The sequence below is a fragment of the Heterodontus francisci genome, chromosome 3 (assembly GCF_036365525.1).
Source record: "Heterodontus francisci isolate sHetFra1 chromosome 3, sHetFra1.hap1, whole genome shotgun sequence".
In the NCBI taxonomy this organism is placed as follows: Eukaryota; Metazoa; Chordata; class Chondrichthyes; order Heterodontiformes; family Heterodontidae; genus Heterodontus; species Heterodontus francisci.
Genome location: NC_090373.1, coordinates 117,424,823 through 117,446,655, shown reverse-complemented (window position 1 = coordinate 117,446,655; position 21,833 = coordinate 117,424,823). Strand labels below are relative to the sequence as shown.

General features: G+C 42.7%; 1 protein-coding gene across 1 annotated transcript in view; it reads right to left on the bottom strand.

Moving 5' to 3' along the window:
• The window catches only part of nt5dc1 (5'-nucleotidase domain containing 1), a 706,882-nt gene that overhangs the window by 169,528 nt on the left and 515,521 nt on the right, over positions 1-21,833 (bottom strand). Inside the window, exon 8 of the mRNA XM_068025581.1 lies at positions 6,946-7,043. Coding sequence (XP_067881682.1) covers positions 6,946-7,043 — 98 coding nt within the window. The remainder of the gene's footprint in view (positions 1-6,945; positions 7,044-21,833) is intronic.

Sequence of the window (21,833 nt, the reverse complement as noted above, 5' to 3'; positions counted from 1 at the left end):
GCACTGTGGACCAACAGCAGCAGCAGAATTGTATTCAACCACAATCTGTAATCTCAAGGCCCGGCACATCCCCCATTCTACCATTACCATCAAGCTGGGGGACCAAGGCTGGTTCAATGAAGAGTGCAGGATGGCATGCCAGGAGCAGCACCAGGCATAACTCAAAATGAGGTGTCAACAGGACTACTTGCATGCCAAACAATAAAAGCAGCATGCGATAGACAGATCTAAGCGATCCCACAACCAATGGATCAGATCTAAGCTTTGCAGTCCTGCCACATCCAGCCGTGAATGGTAGTGGACAATTAAACAACTGACAGGAGGAGGAGGCTCCACAAATGTCCCCATCCTCTATGATGGGTAGCCCAGCACATCAGCGCAAAAGATAAGGCTGAAGCATTTGCATCCATCTTCAGCCAGAAGTGCCGAATGGATGATCCATTTTGGCCTCCTCTTGAGGTCCCCAACATCACAGATACCAGTCTTCAGCCAATCCGATTCACTGCACATGATATCAAGAAACGGCAGAAGGCACTGGATACTGCAAAGTCTATGGGCCCTGAAAACATTCCGGCAATAGTACTGAAGACTTGTGCTCCAGAACTAGCCGCATCCATAGCAAAGCTGTTCCAGTAGAGCTACAACACTGGTATCTACCCGACAATGTGGAAAATTGCCCTGGTATGTCCTCTACGCAAAAAGCAGAACAAATCCAACCCGGCCAATTACCGTCCTATCAGTCTGCTCCCGATCATCAGTAAAGTGATGGAAGGGGTTGTCAACAGTGCTATCAAGTGGCATTTGCTCAGCAATAACCAGCTCACTGAGGCTCAGTTTGGGTTCCGCCAGAGCCACTCAGCTCCTGACCTCATTACAGCCCTGGTCCAAACATGAACAAAAGAGCTGAACTCAAGAGATGAGGTGACTACCCTTGACATTAAGGCAGCATTTGATCGAGTACGGCATCAAGGAGACCTAGCAAAACTGGAGTCAATGGGAATCGGGGGAAAACTCTCCACTGGTTGGAGTCATACCTAGCACAAAGGAAGATGGTTGTGATTGTTGGAGGTCAATCATCTCAGTCCCAGGGCATCACTGCAGGAGTTCCTCAGGGTAGTGCCCTAGGCCCAACCATCTTCAGCTGCTTCATCAATGACCTTCCCTCCAACATAAGATCAGAAGTGGGGATGTTCGCTGATAATTGCACAATGTTCAGCACCATTCGTGACTCCTCAGATACTGAAGCAGCCCATGTCCATACGCAGGAAGACCTAGACAACATCCAGGCTTGGGCTGATAAGTGGCAAGTAACATTCACGCCACAAGTGTCAGGCAATGACCCATCTCAAACAACAGAGAATCTAACCATCTCCCCTTGACGTTCAATGGCATTACCATTGCTGAATCCCCCACTATCAACATCCTGGTGTTTACCATTGACCAGAAACTGAACTGGACTAGCCACATAAATGCTTTGGCTACAAGTGCAGGTCAGAGGGTAGGAATTCTGCGGCGAGTAACTCACCTCTTGCCTCCCCAAAACCTGTCCACCATCTAAAAGGCACAAGTCAGGGGTGCGATGGAATACTCTCCACTTGCCCGGATGGATGCAGCTCCAACAACACTCAAGAAGCTTGACACCATCCAGGACAAAGCAGCCCGTTGGATTGGCACCCCATCCACCAACTTCAACATTCACTCCCTCCACCACAGATGCACAATGGCAGCAGTGTGTACCATCTACAAGATACACTGCAGCAACTCACCAAGGCTCCTTAGACAGCACTTTCAAAACTCGCGGCCACTACCACCTAGAAGGACAAGGGCAGCAGATGCATGGGAACACCACCACTTGCAAGTTCCCCTCCAAGCCACATACCACCCTGACTTGGAACTATAATCACCATTCCCTCACTGTTGCTGGGTCAAAATCCTGGAACTCCCTTCCTAACAGCACTGTGGGTGTACCTACACCCTAAGGACTGCATCGGTTCATGAAGGCAGCACACCACCACCTTCTGATGGGCAATAAATGCTGGCCTAGTCATCGACACCCACATCCCCCAAATGAATAAAAATCACATTACCATTCAACTTAAGACTGTTTGGTGCCTTCTTGCTACATCAAAGCAACAACCCAATATGGTGGCAGAATATGGTTTCTGAAGTTTTTTCTACTTTCAAGCATACCATCCTCAACATAACCATGGCGTGTGGCCTCTGAAGACTCACACCATTCACGATATTGCGGCAGTGTGAGGTCTCTGAAGCAGCACACCATTTGCAACATGATGATAGCGACGCACAGGGAAGATCACAGCTCTGAGGTAACACTATTGCAGAGAGGCTTGGGAACAATACTCATGGGGACCAGCGATCTCGGGCAGGCCATCAAAACCAGTAACCTCTCCTGTGGTAGTCCAGCATGGACAGGGCAGCGCAATTCATCGTTGGGGGCGGCGATTCGGTACAGGCAGGTTCGATGACCTTCCATGAAGCGGGTGCTCAAAATACAGTGAGTACAGGAAGGGGGTTGTTCAGATTGACAGTGTCCAGAAAGAAACAGAAGAAATCGGATGGAATTGTGCTCAGCGACAGCGAGCAAGGTCAGTTTCTGTCGAGGCTGTGGATCAGCATTGCCATTATATGTCAGGTGTTTTCCCACCTTCAGTACTTCGGGGGCTGGGCCTCCCCAATCGTCGGCAGAAAGCCCATGCTGCAGGCACAGGTTCTGTGCGTGACCAGAGCTCGACGCTGCAGACACAGTAGAACTGCAAGTTTTATTTTCCCTCCAGGGAAAGACCCCCCAAAAAAGAAAAAGGCTGCAATTGAAAGGGGCAAGAGTTGACAACTTTCAGGACTCTATTTGGGCGATCTTGCTTCTTGGGCCTACTATTTTGGCTTATCAGTCAGCCAGGATTTATTTCAGCAATGTATGGATAACATTACAGACAATGTGCCAGGGTGTATATGTATCGTTGATAATATCGCAGTTGTGGGCACCACAAAAGAAGAAGATGACCAGAGTTTACATATCCTGATAGAAAGAGATCCTTACATTTCAAATTTCTTTGAGAAGTCTTCAATTTTACAGAAAGGAAACACCATTTCTGTGGCATGTGGACCACCAGCATGCACTCGACCTGTTGAAGCTGTCATGATCAATGGATGCATATTTGCAGTACTACGATCCCAACAAGGATACCATTCTCAAAGAAAATACCTCGCAAAAAGGCCTGGGAGCATGCTTGTTGTAGGACAGATGTGCCTGTGTTCTAGTATGACATCTGGCTGCGTTTTTGGAGTCAGAATTCTTGCAGTGGTGGGCCCAGTGTTCTTCTACACCGCTGTCTTGCACAGATCTCAAAATGCAGGACAACTTTTCCGTGAGTGGGCCCAACCACACTTAGCACACAGCTTGCTTGCTCTTTTCGACCTGGTCATGGTGCCAATACTGTTGGCTGTATCTAGTGCTTGCAGGTGCTGTTGTCCAGCTACAATAGCTCAGTATTTCTTGCCATCTTCCAGCAGTATATCAATGCTGTGGCCTTTCTTTTTCCTTAAGAGGTCTTTCTGAAATGCTCCAATGGGTGTTGATACAATCACTAGCTCCACTATTCGGTCCGACAGCTCAGTTTCTGAGAAGTTGCATTCGTTGTCCTTACTACGGCATCTACTGGTGAACTGGTCTATTGATTCCCATGGTTGTTGCCTGGAGGACATCAATTCCAGGCGATGAATTCTAAAATTCACTCTTCATCTGAGCTGATGTTCTAGCACTTTCCATATCTTTCTGCTCCTCTTCAGATATGCCTGAGGTATTGATTCTGTGTAATCCCTCATTTCCAATTGCTATCATTATTTTTACAGCCTGTTTTTCTTATTCTGTAATAACTTGGTTGGTGAAGCATACTGCATTCTCTGTTTGAAAAGCTGGAACTCGGATCGGATATCCATGGCTTCTCAATTCATGTTGGGAAATTTGGTATCCATCTTTCTTCTGTTCTTTTGCTTTAAAACTTGCTTTCAGACTTATTCTATGAGTTTGTACTGTTTCCCCTTTAAAAAAACTCTCTTGGCTGCTTTGATTGACAGGAGCAGATGTTTAGCAGTGCTTCTCTGTTTATCTAGCTTCCAGCACTCTAGTCTGGCTGAGAGAGGTGTGCAGTACTCCAATTGCACACGGCAGATTTGAGGGAGCACGCTCCGATGCTGGAAGTGTGACAGAACAACAGGATGACAGCCAACACATTGACAACATGCCTGCAAACCCAAAACAGCCAAGAGTGAAATCCACATCCCCAGAGGTTTATATCATAACTAGATCTGGAAGAGTTGTCAAACCACCGAAACAATTTATGGACTCTTGAGCTTCTACATTTGTAAATTTCATAATCTCTATCCATGTGCGAATAATTTTAATGTTATCTAATTTTGTGTGTTTCTCACTTTTAGCACACAAGATTTATATTTGGAAAGAAAGGGGATGTTGTATGATCGCCTTTAAGAGTGATGTCCCTTTAAGATCTTAGTATGCTAATGAGCTCAGCACCAGGATACAGTCTTGTGACCACTTGCTAGAGTCACTCTGTAACTGTAACACCTAGCGTAAGGTTCTGTAAATAATTAGCTCTGCACTGTAAATACTTGTTACCTGTGAAAAACCTGTTTTGAAATCTTCAACCAACTGAACTCCACGCATCTCATTTATGTTGCATCAGCTAACATAAAAAGAATTCATAACAGGACGTCCAATAGCTTTCAGTTCAAAAAGCTTTTCCCACACACAGGCCAACTATTCCAACATAGAAAGAGAAACACTACCACTGCTGTTCGGAATCACAAGGTTTCACACTTATCTCCTTGGGAAACACTTTATAGTCGAAGCAGATCATAAGCCATTCGCGATGATCTGGCTGAAGCCACTCACAAACATGCCTCCCTGGCTGCAAAGGCTGTTGATAAAAGTGCAAGGAAATGACTGTGAGGTCAAATACAAGCCAGGGAATCTCAAGGTGACCTCTGACGCTTTAAGCAGTTTACCAAATCCCAGGAAATGCTATGATATTCCACTAGACGCCCAGGTTGACAAGGTTGACATCCAGCTGGAGCATGTATACCAGATCGATTTGGTGCATTTTGGGCAGAAGAAAAATTGCAGGAAGAAACCTCAAAAGACCCAGTCTCGAAGACGCTATGGCAACTCATTATTAGAGGATGGTCTGACAGTATACAAGAGGTTCCTACGGAGCTCAGAACTTTCGGACCATACTGGGATGAACTGTAAATTTCTAGTGGTGTTATCTTCAAAGGCAGACAGGTAATAATTCCGCAGACACTTTGCCCTGACATTCTCTCACAGTTACATATTGGCCATACGAGCGTTGAGAAGTCTAGAAGACGTGCATAAGACCGACTATTGGCCAGGTATGAACAACGACATTGAACGAGTGGTAAAGTTATGTGATGCTTGCCAGCAGTACCAACCAAGCCAGCATAAAGGGCCACTCCTTCCTCATGAGATCCCATCGCCTCCTTGGTCAAGGATAGCCGCCGATCTTTTCACAATCAAAAGTGACGATTACTTGTTGGTCACCGATTATTACATTAAATTTCCGGTAATGCATCCATTTAGGGACATTTTTCGAGCGCATCAGTTGCCAATACCATTAGTGCAATTTTCAGCTTGTCCAGCACCCCCCCAGAAGAGATAGTATCGGACAATGGTCCGCAATACATTGCCAAGCTGTTCCAAGACATGTGCAGAAGATGGGGTGTAAACCATGTCACTTCTTAGGCATTACCCTAGGTCGAATGGCCTAGCAAAGAGAATGGTACATACAGTCAAATCATTGATTGTAAAATGTTGTGAAACAAAACAGGATGTACATATAGCCATGTTACATCTAAAGACAACACCAATTGACACAGGGCTACCATCCCCTGCAGAAATCATATATGGAAGACAGGTTAAGACAATGCTTCCATGTCACCATCTCATGAAATCCTCCTCAATACAAGATAGACTCCTAGCAAAACAAGATAAAATGAAGGTGCATGATAAGCATGCAGGTGTGGAATTACCACCATTATAGACAGGGCAGAAGGTCAGGGTAATTCATCCACAAGAAAATGTGTGGTTCCCCAAAGTTGGCAATGAACCAAGATCTTATGAAGTAACCACCCCCAACAGAGCAGTGCTAAGATGAACTCGAAGTGAGCTAAGAGAACTAGGTAACAACGCACATAGCAAATGTTGAGACACAGTAAAGCTTATTTGTATATCAGACCCTAGGTTGCCTGCCTTCTGCTAGGAAATGGTGCGCAGGATGTTAAAATAAATTAAGTCAAATTTCAAAGAAATTTGCAAAACAAAAATTCTGTTGAACTAATATTGTTTTACATACAAGTTTCCATGTGTCATGCAACTTCCTTCTCTTAAGACCAATTGCATATTGATAAGCAGAGGAATGGATTTAACTTTTTAGAACAATGAATGGACATACATTCATTTCTCACAATAAAAGAAAAAAATGCTGCCTTGTAATTTAGTGGAATTGTTGGGCTCAAAGCTGGCTAGACTGCAGCTGTTGATATAAAATCACGTTGTTCAACTTTCCTGGTATTCGTGGCATTCCATTTCACAGACACATTGGAAAGCAGCTTATGTTCATCAGCTTTGCTGCAATCGGTCCAGTCACAGGGTTCAGCTTACATATGCCTGACTGACATAGCTTGGTTTGGCTGATAAACCTTAGATAAAGCCCGAAATGGTTTTATTTACGAGAAAGTATTCTGGATTGCTTTGAAAGAGGCAATGAGAACTGATAGAATTCACAAACATGATCAGCAATCCCCATGCCCTCCACACTAGGTTTGAATTAGCAGCAACCCAATGAAGTCATTTCCTTGGCATGGTTTTATTTAAGATATTTTAGAACTTACCAAGAGTTCGAAAGGGTCTTTGGTGTGGTAGTTGTGTAAAGAAACCTGGCTTCAAAGCATTTGTGATTATGATATCAAATATTTCTTCAAAGTCTTCTCTGTAAAAGGGAACAAAAGCATTAATCATTCGCAAGCATTTCAAGCAGATTTAGTTTGTTATAATTCTTTACTTAATTCAAATCAGGTTTGTATTGATATCAATTCAGACTCCATTCTGGTCATATTGGCAAGTTAATGCTCCTATAATCCACACTGTTCCTGAACTAAATGTGCTGACCTCATATTGAAACTGTTTGTCCACTTCCCATCATAACCACTTCCAGCAGGCTGCCTCGGAAAGTCCATTAGGTGTCCGCTGCTTGCCGGTTCAATGGTAATAAGGCCCAAATCCAATATTAGATGGACCTCAGGCACAGGGATTGTTCTCTGTGTGCCTGTTTTTGGGCACAAAGTTTTACCACAGAAGGGTCTCTGACCTGAAACATTAACGCTGCTTCTCTCTGCACAGATGCTGCCAGACCTGCTGAGTATTTCCAGCTTTTCAAGTTTTATCCCTAGTTTTGCAGTAAGCATTGTCGACTGAGTTACAGTTATTTGAATCAATCGCCTGTATGTTCAGAAAAATTATTTCAATTTCATTTTCAACGTTTGCTTTGGGTATGATATGGACGTGTCGTAATGAATATGTGTGTGTCACCAAGTCAACATTTCTATACAATTTGGAGCCTCGAATCAACTTTTGATTGCAGTAAAATAAAATTAATAAATCTTAGTGAGATTCAAAAATGAAACAATTGTGATATAAATTCAAGATAATGGATCATATTATTAGCTTCTTTCCCTTTCACACAGTGCACACAGGGTTGAAACTGGGTTAATGTACAGAAAATGATCCACCTTGATGCATAATAATGCCTGAATAAGTTGTGTTTGTGATATGTGTATAATTCAAGTTTTCGCATCCTGTGTGATTTTTCTGAATATATGTTTTATTGGCAGCTGTACTTGAGTTTAAGAGATAGAAGTTTATTGCCTTTGTCCTTGTCAAATTTTGGAAGTATAGCTCAGCCTGCCCAGTTCCAACTAAAGAATCTGTCTGAAGTTATGGGAGACACCCGATAGAAAATCAGCAGTGAATCAACATGCAAAGTTAAGTGAGGAACTTTAGGCCAGATCCACTTGACACTGGCATTTGACATATCAGAAGGGACTATTATTTGCTACTTTCTACTTGTTATACTCGATTTACTACAGGAAATCAACTGTATGTCATTACTAGTCTTATTAATTTCTGCTTTAAAAAAATGTTTTGCATTTACAGCCTAACCCACAATCTGGTGGAATTTTTATTCTACTGTTTTCTGAAGTTGAGGAGGGTCATGAGGCACATGGTGGTAGGCCAAAATAGAGTAATAAGGTTACTGTATATTCTCTTAACTCCCATTCTCTGATTCACAGGAAATTAGTGCTTCCCAACAGAAATTGGTCTGTGATGCTGAACTTGTGAAACATGTCTGGAGTAAAACCCCAAAAGTGTCACACTTGACTGAGATTAGTATTTGCAGTATAACTGCAGCCTTTGGGGAAAAGAGATAGCACATATTGAATAAAAAAGGAAAAGCTGGAATCAGAAATCTTCTGATTCATGCATGGGTATTTAAATCTCAGTGATGTTTTCATGTAAGAAGGTAGAATGTTGCTGGAAGGGGTCACTTATAATTGTTATTTTAATCATTTCTGACAATTTTCAGTATTTTCACAACTCATTAACTAGTACTTCCCTACCATTACCCAAACTGTATTTTGGACATACTTAAAGGAATTACACAGTGCCCGATGATGCAAGATAACAAAGAACTGATTAGCACAAGAGTTTATAATGCCTCAATTTCTACTCTGCATTTGATTGTTAACTGAAACAAATATATATATTGAAATTTTGTCTTTATTGTTCATGTGCCCGATGTAGAACATGCTCTGTTTTAATTCCATTAATTTCTTTTTTAATTCCCTAAGAAACAAACTGTCTGTTAGTCCAGATATGTTGGTTGGAAGCTTGCAGGTTTTGGTTCATGGGGTCTATTTAATGCTGGTTGAAGTATTTTTCATTAAGAGGAGGAAATAGCCAGGACCATCTTACCTTTCTTCAATAAACGCAGGTTACAAATCCTGAACTTTCTACTACACCATTGTGAGAGCACCAAGGACTGTAATGATTCAAGGAGAGGATTCACTGCCACCTTCTTAGAGTGACCAGAAATAGACAATAAAGGTGGTTTAGCCAGCATGACCCACATCCTGAGAACACTAAAGAAAAAATCCACCTTCCACCATTGATACTACTATTGGTGCTCACCTTTCATGAGGGGGAGACCAAAATATACATACACTGGGCATATTCCTTATTCCTTCAAAGAATACAATATTCTATCACTTTTGCCTTGGTTTCCTCTGATCACATACTCTGACTAGCTATTGAAGCAACAACAAATTCCGAAAATTAGAATGGATGCTGGTACCAACATGATAAAGATTAGTTGCTTGATAGCAGATGTACTGCAATATAGTTGTTTAAACATGTAATGTTTTATGTTGGTGGTTATGATGGATCAAAAAGAGTGATTGTATTACAATATAATTCTGCACCCACCTTTCCCAACCAGTCTCTGTTGGAATCACTCCAATGTGATTTCCAATCTGGCAATAGCACTGGGACTGCTCTGGTGGGAATTACCCCCGTCATCTTGGGTGACTGCAACCACAGTTCATTGTAATTCCTTGTTATGCTTACCTCTCTGCTGCTTTAGGCACTGTTGACTGTTCAATTCTACTCCAATGTTTCTCTTCTGTGGTACTGTCTTGGTTCTATTACTATTTCTCAGAATGCAACCACTTCATGCCCGTCATGCTTGATGCCAGCTCTTTGGTAGAGCTATCCAATTAATTCCACTGTCCTGTTCTTTCTCCATAGCCCAATATTTTTTCCTTTTCAAATATTTATCCAAGTTCTTTTTGAATGTTACTATTAAATCAGCTTCCACCACATTTTCAAGCAAGGCATTTCCAATCTCAACAACTCACTGTGTTAAAAAAAACGCCTGCCATCATCCCCCCTCTACTCAAAAAAACCAACCCTTAGCCCCACTGCCCTTGCAAACTATCATCCCATCTCCAACTGCCCTTTCCTCTCCAAGGTCCTTCAATGTGTTGTCGTCTTCCAAATTCGTTCACATCTTTCCCGGAACTCCATGTTTGAATCTCTTCAATAGGATTTTCATCCCAGTCACGTATCGAAACAGCGCTTATCAAAGTCACAAATGACATCTTATGTGACTGCGACAAAAAATAAAACTTTCTCTCCTCGTCCTTCTCAACCTGTCTGCAGCCTTTGACACAGCTGACGACACCATCCTCCTCCAAAGCCTCTCCACTGTCATCCAGCTGGGTGGAACGGCTCTCACCTGGTTCCATTCTTATCTATCTAATTGTAGCCAGATAACCACCTGCAATGGTTTCTCCTCCTGCTTCCACACTGTTACCCCTGGTGTCCCCCAAAAATCTATCCTTGGCCCCATTGTATTTCTCATCTACATGCAACCACTTGGCAGCATCATTCGAAAACACAAAGTTAGTTTTCACATATATTCTGACGGCACTCAGCTCTACCTCATCACCACTTCTCTTGACCCCTCTATTGTTGCTAAATTATCAGACTGCTTATCCATCATCCAATACTGGATGAGCAGAAATTTCCTCCAATTACATACTGGGAAGACTGAAGCCATTATTTTTGGTCCCCAATCCAAACTCTGTTCCCTAGCTACTGACTCCATCTCTGGCAACAGTCTGAGATTAAGCCACTCTGTTCACAACTTTGGTGTCATATTTGACCTGGGATGAGCTACCGACCTCATATTTGTACCATCACGAAGACCGCGTATTTCCCTCTCTGTAACATCGCCCAACTTTGCCCCTGTCTCAGCTCAACTGCTGCTGAAACCCTCATTCATATCTTAGTTACCTCCAGACTTGACTATTCCAATGCACTCCTAGCTGGTCTCCCACATTCTATTCCCTGTAAGCTTGAGGTCATCCAAAATTCTGCTGCCCATGTCTTAAATCACACCAAGTCCCGTTCCCCTATCACCCCTGAGCTCGCTGACCTATATTGGCTCCTGGTCAAGCAACATCTTGATTTAAAAATTCTCATCCTTGTTTTCAAATCCCTCCACGGCCTTGTGCCTCCCTATTTCTGTAATCTTCTCCAACCCCACAACCCTCTAAGATATCTGTGCTCCTCTGATTCTGGCCTCTTGTGCATCCCCTATTTAATCATTCCACCATTGGTGGCCACGGCTTCAGTTGCCTAGGCACCAAACTCTGGAATACCTTCCCTACAGCTCTCCACCTCGCTTTCCTCCTTTAAGACACTCTTTAAAACCTACCTGTCTGACCGAATGTTTGGTCATCTGACCGAATGGCCAGAGTTTTATGCCCCCTCCGAAGAGCGAGAAGGTGGGGGGTGGTGGGGTGGGCCGTAAAATGGAGCGGGAGGCTTGGGGCGCCCTTCCCGACCCGCTCCCGCCTCCATCGCCACTTTACGCAGGGCGGCAGTAGCAAAAAATGGGCCGTCCGTCCCAGGCCAATCAAGGCCACTTAAGGGCCTCTGCCCGCCACCACGGGGATTTTACCTGTGGCCAGTTGGACGGCCAGGCCCGAGAGAAGATGCCTGACAAAAGCAGGCAGCTCTTTGATGGCCTGGGGGGGGGGGGGGGTGGCGGTGTATCCTCATGATCGGGCACCCTGTGCCTAATGGAGCACCACCCTTGCTGCCCCAACCACCCCCAACACATACCCCCGTCCCCTCGGGACCCGACCGATCACTGCCGGCGAGGCAACAAAAACTTACCTGGGTTCCAGGGCTCCCCGAAACCTTTGTTTTGAAGCTGGGCTACAGTCCCAGCGGTGGCCACTGCTCCCGGTGGCGCTGCTGGGACTATGAACTGCTGGCCCGCTGACTGGCTGGCAGCTCCATTAGGCGGGACTTCGTGCCTCAAGTGGGTGGAAGTCCCACCTCAGAACAATTAAAGGCCGCGGACCTGCAAAATGCGGGTCGGATCCCCAAGCCAGGTGGAATCGGGTTTGCCACTGACTTTTCAGTCGTTGGATGGCTCACGTCTGCCAAGGGTAAAATCCCGCCCAATATCTCCTTTTGTGGCTTGATGTCACGGATGTCACATGAACCCCAAGAGAGAAAAGTGTCCTCAAGTGAACAAGGTTTAAGAAGAATACTGGGCCCCAACGAAAAGTAAGGTCTACCTACAATCAAGAACTCTACAGTGAGCTCGAAGAACCGTAACAACTCCTCTTCTGATATTGCCTCAAACTTTTCCACTTTATTTTTCTTCAGCTCTTTTCTGTCTCTATTTGCATGTGTGTATTGCGTATGCATGCTAGCGTGGGGCACGGTGTGATTCCGTAGGCGTTAACCAAATTAGAGTTTAAGTTTAATAAATTTCAACTTTTCTTCTTTAAACCCAAGAAAGCCTGTTTGTGCTGGTCTCTTTGCCTTATAATTGGAAAGCGGTAAACAAAGATTCACCAAGAGGGAGCTAAAAACATGATGTGTTTAAAATAAAACCCTGTCACAGTAAGACCAGGTGAAGGCTGAGAGGGAACCCTAGATCTCTTTCTCACCTGGTCGTAACAAGACACACAGAATAACTGATGATGTGGAGGATGAGGCAGTAGAAATAGAAGTATGCAAAATTAACAAAGGGTGCTGAAGATCACACCAGTACATTGTTCCAACAGCTAGTCTCCACCACAAGCACCAATCCATTCCCTTCCTCACTCTCACTCCACCCCTCCCTCCCCCCAAGGAATGTTAGCACACCCACACCAGTACCACTTTACACTGAAGAGGAAATGGATGTTATAGTTAAGTCTAAACTATTAAAGTCAATATTGAAGCCAAATATTATTAAGTACTTTGCAGTCCTATTTTACAAAAGTTGAACAACTAGCTAATAGTTGCATATCATAGTTATATATTTACAGCAGGCATCCTTTGACCGAATGCTTTGAGTAAACAAAACGTTAAAAAGATTGTAACTCTAAGCACTAAGCTTACCTTTTGTAAATAACTTCTGAATTACGCAAGGTGTTACTCCTTTCTTTAACTGATATAAATGAACCAGTACTAACTGGTTGCTGCTCTGTGACTTTGAACTATCTGCTCTCGTGGGATTTTCTAAATGCACCCAATTCAGGCCCCAAACACTCCTTTCAGGTGAAGCAGCGATTTACTTGTACTTCTTTCAATGTAGTATACTGTATTCGCTGCTCACAGTGTGGTCTCCTCTACATTGGGGAGACCAAGCGCAGACTGGGTGACCGCTTTGCGGAACATCTCCGCTCAGTCCGCAAGCAGGACCCTGAGCTTCCGGTTGCTTGCCATTTCAACACTCCCCCCTGCTCTCATGCTCACATCTCTGTCCTGGGATTGCTGCAGTGTTCCAGTGAACATCAACGCAAGCTCGAGGAACAGCATCTCATCTACCGATTAGGCACACTACAGCCTGCCGGACTGAACATTGAGTTCAATAATTTCAGAGCATGACAGCCCCCCATTTTACTTTCATTTTTAATTATTTTTTCTTCCTTTTTTTTTACATTCCTTTTTACATTTTTTACAATCTTTTTTTGCATTTATTTCATTTCATCTTAGTTTGTTCAGTTTGCTTACCCACTGTTTTTTTCAGGTTGTTTTTCTTCAGGTTTGCACTTGCTGCTGTTCAATATTCAGTGTATTCACACCTAATCTGTACTAATGCTTTGTCTTTCAACACACCATTAACATATTGTTTGCCTGTTCTCCGTGACCTTTTGGTCAGCTATGTGGCCTGGTCCAATCTGCATCTTCTCCTTTGTTATCTCTTGCCCCACCCCCATCTCACTTGTTTATAATCTGTGACTTTTCTAATATTTGTCAGTTCCGAAGAAGGGTCACTGACCCGAAATGTTAACTCTGCTTCTCTTTCCACAGATGCTGCCAGACCTGCTGAGTGATTCCAGCATTTCTTGTTTTTGTTTCAAACAGAAAGAAGTCTTTTATTTAATATCTCAGGAAGAGTGACTGTGACTCCCCAAATTTTGAATATCAACCTTTCAAATTCAAAAAGGAACTATCAGTCAAGTATAAATTGCACCAAGCACACAACATTGCTAAAGTCTGAATTATTCCCTTTCCAGTCAGTAACATACAAAGCATGCACCATTGTATCAAGATAAGCTAGGTACAGAGATTTGAACAACAGCTGTTTTTTTAATTGCGTATTATGACTGGATTTAAAGGGCTGGTTGCTAAATCAAAACTAACAAAAACAAAATCAAAAATATTTCATTTTTGTCACACAATTACTTGTAATATGAAGAAGCCACCTGTATTCCAAAGAAATATTTGACAGAACTCACCCAGTGTTTCTCCTGGACAAGCCCAGTAAACTTCCAGAGGAAAAGGTCTGAGATACAAGGTTATGAAGGTATACTGAGAATCTTTTAGGTCCTTCACTCCTCGTGTATTTAATTCTGTGACTGCAAGTAAGTTTGATAACACCTTAGATTGCTGATGATGAACAGTTGCAAGTGGGAATTGGCAACTGGTCATCCTTCACAGACTGATAAATAAGCATGTATGCCTTCTAAGGGAATGACCTCACAGCTGCCACTAAAACTTTCTGACTCCTTGCCACACAAAGCAGTGTGAAGTAGCACTGAATACATTCCTTACTTTACATGATTTCCAACCTATCTTATGTTTTCCTTGGTAGTGCAATGCTGATATTTTTCACATCAGGTTTTGCAACAAATGACTTTTCTTTAACCAGTTTAGATGCTTAGTACATAACTGTTGAGGCTAGGTCAATTGAAAATTTCAAAATCGAGATTGATAGATTTTTGTCAGGCAAAGGCATTTAAAGTTAGGGAACCAAGGCATGGAGTTAAGGTACAGATCAACCACGATCTAATTGAATATTGGAATAGACTCGGGGATCTGAATGGTCTATTTCTGTTCCTTTGTAACCAAGAATGGAAGGTATAAGCTTCTTGCTAGCATAGGGTTCGTGCTCCCCGCTGCTTTACTGTCAACCGCACGCCACCCACCCCGCCCCTGCCCCCGGCTCCCGAGGACTGGTAAAACTCTGCCCATGGAGGCAGCTTCCACCTGTACAGTGACAACACTATACCTCTGCACCACCCACTTGCCCACTAAACATATGCTGGAGACCATTACCTTGTGTCCCTGTAGCAGCCTCTTGCTGCCAGAAATCTCAGTCCCACTTGCTGGCCTCCTTCTCTCTCCTGCCAGATTTGGGCAGGAATCTACTCTGCAGATCGGTAATGAGAACTGGCCATTAAAATTGGAAAGGCTGGCCACATGCCAGGTTCCCATCTGGGAGTTAAAATCAGCTCTTGGTGTCCAAATCCATTTACCAATTGGAAAAATTAAATTTTCTTGGCCTAGCCTGCTAAATAGAATTCTTTCATAACTGTGGTGGCAAAAGTTTTATGGTTGCACTGTTAACCTTATTCCCCCTTAGCTACAGTTGTTAATATACTTCAAATTTCAAATAGTGCAGGTCAAAGTGCAATGAATCTCGATATATACTGTATACCGCATTTTACTACCATCCACACTGTAAATAAAAGTTGTAGAATGATTATCTGAATGTTCGACTTGGAGATTCCTACTTCACCACCGACTGAACTTTTGCTGCTTTCTGTGCTGCTCAAACACATCATCTGTGGTAAGATGTGAAATTAACTTGATCTTCAAGGAATTTAAGGCAGGTGACTTAAAATCTTACCAAGAACAGACTAATTACTGCAATTACTGATCTGCAATACCTTGAAGAGACCTATGCTGATAAACTGTGATGGGAGAAAATGCAGCAAATATCTACAACTAATATATAGAGTCAAGAGGTCTCACTGAACCAAAATAGATGCTTTCAGCACTTCAATTATCCAAACTCAGCTCAGTCTGGAGACAGTCCTTTTAGTATTAGCAAGCCATGGATCATTTTGAGCAGATCCAGTTTCCATATATTATTAAACTGCTCCATTTAAAAAAAATCCTTTTTCCTTTCTTAAAGACAATATATTTTCAGAGAACTATCAGGAATTCTATTCAAGACACCAGCAAATTTCAGGGAATCAAAGTAAGCAGCAGACATGCAAGCCTAATGTCATTATTAGAGCATGCAAGGTCTCAGCAATGGTGCTGCCCTGCTTGGCTGTATCTTTTAGACAACTATATCTATCTATTATTATCCATACCAATGTATCTATCTGTCTGTCAAAAATAGTGCTTGTTGACTCATTTTGTCCATTACTCTTTAGGCATCTAATTTTTCCTGTGTGCAATTTTTTGTTATATGCACAACTGAATGGCTCAAACATTTTTTCATTATATAGTCACAAATCACAACTGAACAAACTAATCAGCAAGTAGTAAGCATGAATAAAAATGAAAAATTATGAAATCATATAAAAACACAAATCCTAAATAGCAGGTCGCAACAGCTACCGATAACAAAGTGAACTAATCAAATCTGTCCAAATAACTTTTGAACACCCTTTCAGCCATTATCTTACTTTCTCCACTAAGCTGAACACTTACCAGTAGAAATAAGATTTGTAATATAATTAATAATTAAAATTGTGCCAAACAATAGCATTTTTTGTGTTCAGAATTCTGGAAACAATATTTGTTTCTCAGGTGCCTGTGTTTATGTGAGAAACCTAAGCCTTCAGTTCATGCAAGTTCTAAACATTATCAACTGAAGATACTCTGGCTAGTAGGCTACAGCTCCCAGCATACTCGTACAACTTCAAGAACACTCTACTGGCAGCAAGACTAGCCATTCGCCGTGTGTTCCTGGACTCATGGCTTACAATCACACTTTCAACCTTCTAACTGTCTATCCTCTGACCTCCCATTTTCCACATATCCTCTGCAATTGTTGATTTGTTCTATTGTTCTCTCACTTCCAACTTTTCTGCGTTGTTCCCAAGTAAGACATTTGTTGTTTCCCATTCCAGTCAATCCCCTTTGTATGGCATATCTGGGCTACGTTCAGTCCAAGGGGCGCAGATCTGAACATATCCATCACTAAATCTGGCAGGAGTACTTCAAGCTCTACTGGTTTGTTAAAACTACCTACTATTATATCCAAGGAAGAGGCATATAAATTTGCCAGAAAAAATAACAGACCTGAGGATTGGGAGCAGTTTAAAATTCAGCAAAGGAGGACCAAGGGATTGATTAAGAAGGGGAAAATAGAGCACGAGAGCAAGGCTACAGGGAACATAAAAACTGACTGTAAAAGTTTCTATAGGTATGCGAAGAGAAAAAGATTGGTGAAGACTAATGACCTTTACAGTCAGAAACAGGGGAATTTATTATGGGGAATAAAGAAATGGCTGACCAACTAAATGCATACTTTGGTTCTGTCTTCACAAAGGAGGACACAAATACCATACCAGAAATGTTGGGGAACACGGGGCTTAGTGAGAGAGAGGAACTGAAAGAAATCAGTATTAGTAGAGAAATGGTGTTGGGGAAATTGATGGGATTGAAGGCCGATAAATCCCCAGGGCCTGATGGTATGCATCCCAGAGTACTTAAGGAAGTGGCCCTAGAAATAGTGGATGCATTGGTGGTCATCTTCCAAGACTCTATAGACTCTGGAACACTTATAGAGAGTCATAGAGAGATACAGCACTGAAACAGGCCCTTTGGCCCACTGAGTCTGTGCCGACCAACAACCACCCATTTCTGACATTAACCCCATATTCCCTACCTCATCCCCACCTTCCCTCAATTCTCCTACCACCTATCTACACTAGGGGCAATTTACAATGGCCAATTTACCTAGCAGCCTGCAAGTCTTTGGCTGTGGGAGGAAACTGGAGTACCCGGCGGAAACCCATGCGGTCACAGGGAGAACTTGCAAACTCCACACAGGCAGTACCCAGAACCGAACCCGGGTCGCTGGAGCTGTGAGGCTGCGGTGCTAACCACTGCCTACAGATTGGAGGGTAGCTAATGTAACTCCACTATTTAAAAAGGGAGGTAGAGAGAAAGCAGGGAATTATAGACCAGTCAGCCTGACGTCGGTAGTGGGGAAAATTCGAGAGTCCATTATCAAAGATTTTATAGCAGAGTACTTGGAGAACAGTGGTAGAATCGGGCAGAGTCAGCATGGATTTACGAAAGGGAAATCATGCTTGACAAGTCTACTGGAATTCTTCGAGGATGTAACTAGTAGAGTTGATGAGGGGGAGCCAGTGGATGTTGTTTATTTGGACTTTCAGAAGACTTTCGACAAAGTCCCACATAAGAGATTAGCGTGTAAAATTAAAGTGCACGGGATTGGGGGTAGTGTATTGCGATGGATAGAAAATTGGTTGGCAGACAGGAAACAAAGAGTAGGGATAAATGGGTCTTTTTCTGAATGGCAGGCAGTGACTAGTGGGGTACCGCAGGGATTTGTGCGAGGACCCCAGCTATTCACAATTGATATTAATGACTTAGATGAGGGAACTAAATGTCATATCTCCAAATTTGCAGATGATACAAAACTGGGTGGGAGGGTGAGTTGTGAGGAGGATGCAGAGAGGCTTCAGGGTGATTTGGACAAGTTGAGTGAGTGGGCAAATGCATGGCAGGTTATCTGAATGGATATAAACTGAGAGAGGGGAATATGCAGTGAGACCTGGGTGTTCTTGTACACCAGTCGCTGAAGGTAAGCATGCAGGTGCAACAGGCGGTAAAAAAGGCAAATGGTATGTTGGCCTTCAGAGCAAGAGGATTCGAGTACAGGAGCAGGGATGTCTTGCTGCAATTATACAGGGCCTTGGTGAGGCCACACCTGGAATATTGTGTGCAGTTTGGTCTCCTTATCTGAGGAAGGATGTTCTTGTTATAGAGAGAGTGCAGCGAAGGTTTACCAGACTGATTCCTGGGATGGCAAGACTTACGTATGAGGAGAGATTGAGTCGGTTAGGATTATATTCGCTGGAGTTCAGAAAAGTGAGGGGGGATCTCATAGAAACCTATAAAATTCTAACAGGACTTGACAGGGTAGATGTAGGAAGGATGTTCCCGATGGTGGGGGAGTCCAGAACCAGGGGTCATAGTCTAAGGATACTTGGTAAACCTTTCAAGACTGAGATGAGGAGACATTTCTTCACCCAGAGAGTGGTGAGCCTGTGGAATTCGCTACCACAGAAAGCAGTTGAGGCCAAAACATTGTATGTTTTCAAAAAGGAGTTAGATATAGCTCTTGGGTCTAAAGGGATCAAAGGGTATAGGGTGAAAGTGGAAACAGGCTACTGAGTTGGATGATTAGCCATGATCATAATGAATGGTGGAGAAGGCTCAAAGGGCCAAATGGCCTACTCCTGCTCCTATTTTCTATGTTTCTATGTATTCTAGAATCATCTGACTGAGCAAAGATAATCCTTGGCTTCTTTTCTCCATTACCAAAAATCTCCATAAATCCTTCTCCCTGCCCCTTTTACTAACATTCAATAAAAGGGTGAGGTTCTCATGGATTTCTTTGTTACCAATTTACAGATCATCCCTTCAGCTGCCTCTTTTGCCACTTCCTCTTGCTCATGATGCCAAACTTCCCCAAATTTTTCTGCTTGCTCTAGCTTGAATTTTAATTTTGGCATTTTGACATGCCAAAATGAAGTATCTATACACTTTGAGAAGTGCAGACTTAGGGTAGATTTGATCAAGGTTTATAAAATAATAAAGGGACTGGATTGTGCTTCTGTCAATCAATTATTTCAACTGAATATGTTAGGGAGAACTGGGGGCACATTTACAAGTTATGTAAGAATAAGGTGTGATATGAGGCTTTTTTTCCCCCAGTGAATAGTGGACCTGGGGAACATGTTGCTGTTTCTGTAGTGAATGGTGAATCGCTGTATTCCTTGAAGTGAGAGCTGGACCTGTTTCTATTGGGGCAGATATCATCTCTTCCAAGAGGTAGATATCCTGTAATTTAATCAGAGCCAATGCATTCTCATGGTCTAACTTTGATCATCTAAGGGAATCAGAGAAGGAATTTTCCAGCTTTTTCCTTCCTAATTGGCCTATATTTTTAATCTGTTTTTCAACTCTCCATAAGATTTCTTGGCGAGTGGGGGCATCACAATTGTGTGGAACAGGCAGGATGGACCAGTAGGTCATTTCCTGTCCATCATTTTTGTATGTTTGCATACAGCCATCTTTCTGCCAAAATAATCCCATTGTAAAAATTGTGCTAAATTTGCACCTTACCATAATTTTGATTTCTTCTGAATTGGCCAAAGAATCAGAAATCCTTGATAAAGGGCTGTGTATATTCAGCTTTGGCTGTCAGGTCACGCTAACTCGAGCTGCAGGTACATCTGCTGTTTCCCTCGTCAACATTGCTCTGCAGTCATTTCTGCTCCATGCATTATTCATCATAACACAATGTGACCTCCACCCCCAGAGAGATGCCCTGCTTCACAGCAGAACCAGAAACTGACAAAATTCATCATGTGTATGACTGATTGATTGCAGGGGTGTATAGCTCAAGGATGAAAACTACCATAACAATGTTATTGTACTTAAAGAGGCAGCATTATCACAAAAAAATGTTTTGCAAATTTATTTGATTTTTCAGAAAGACATAGCACCATTACTTAAGTTTCACTGAAATGCATGATCTTATCACAATAAACTCTCTGGCTGCTTTCCCTCCTTAAAGGAACAGAATTTTTCACAAACATAGCCATCTCGTTTGGAATTTCTACAGGGTTCTTCAGGTAACTTTGATGGAAGCATGGTGGAAATCCTGCAGAATTGGTGCAACCCTGCGGTAGAAAAACTGGGGTAATTTTCTGCTATACTACTGGTGAAAGATTGGGGAAAATCGAGAGAAACAGCATGGATAGCCGTCTCTGTCAATTTTTCACCAAAGTTATGGTGGGAAATCAGGAGAATTCAGTGGAAATTACTGGTGACTGAGCTTTGTATTCGTCTAGCAATTTAATTGATTTGTTCCTCTTGTGTTGCCTTCTGGAAATCCAATTGGTCTAATGGGAATCACATGACCCAAGCCTCTGATACTCTGCCACTAATTTGATTGATCTGCAGTGATCATGTGACACTGGTCTTCAATACTCCATGAGCAACCTGTTTGACCTGTGGGAACAACATAAACAGAGGAACATAGGAAATAGGTGCAGGAATAGGCCATCCAGCCCCTCGAGCATGCTCCGCCATGATCTTCTGGCTGATTTCCTACCTCAATGCCATTTTCTTGCACTATCCCCACATCTCTTGGTATCTTTCATGTCTAGAAATCTATCGATCTCTATCTTGAACATACACAATGACTGAACTTCCCCAGCCCTCTGGGATAGAGAATTCCAAAGACTCACCACCCTCTGAGTGAAGAAATTCTTCTTCATCTGAGCCCTAAATGCAGAAAATGCATGTCACGTGAATTTATCAAGTGAGAACCTGGCCAAATACAATAAGTTGAGAGGGGACCGTCAAAGAGAGAATATGAGACTAGAATGGCAGTTAACATAAAAGGTAACCCAAAAATCTTCTACAGGCATGTAAATAATAGAGGTCGTGTTATGAATGCTGGACTTTGTAGTATGGTTATATTTTAAAAACTGTGATCGTTAATGCAATGTAAAATGGATATTCAGAGGAAACATGTGACCTCATTCAAAACTCTGCCAGGGCTCTTGGTTACCCTGAGAACAAGGAACCCAGATCAAAGACCCTTTTGAAAGCAGGGTGCAAGGTTGTGACACCAAAAGCAGAA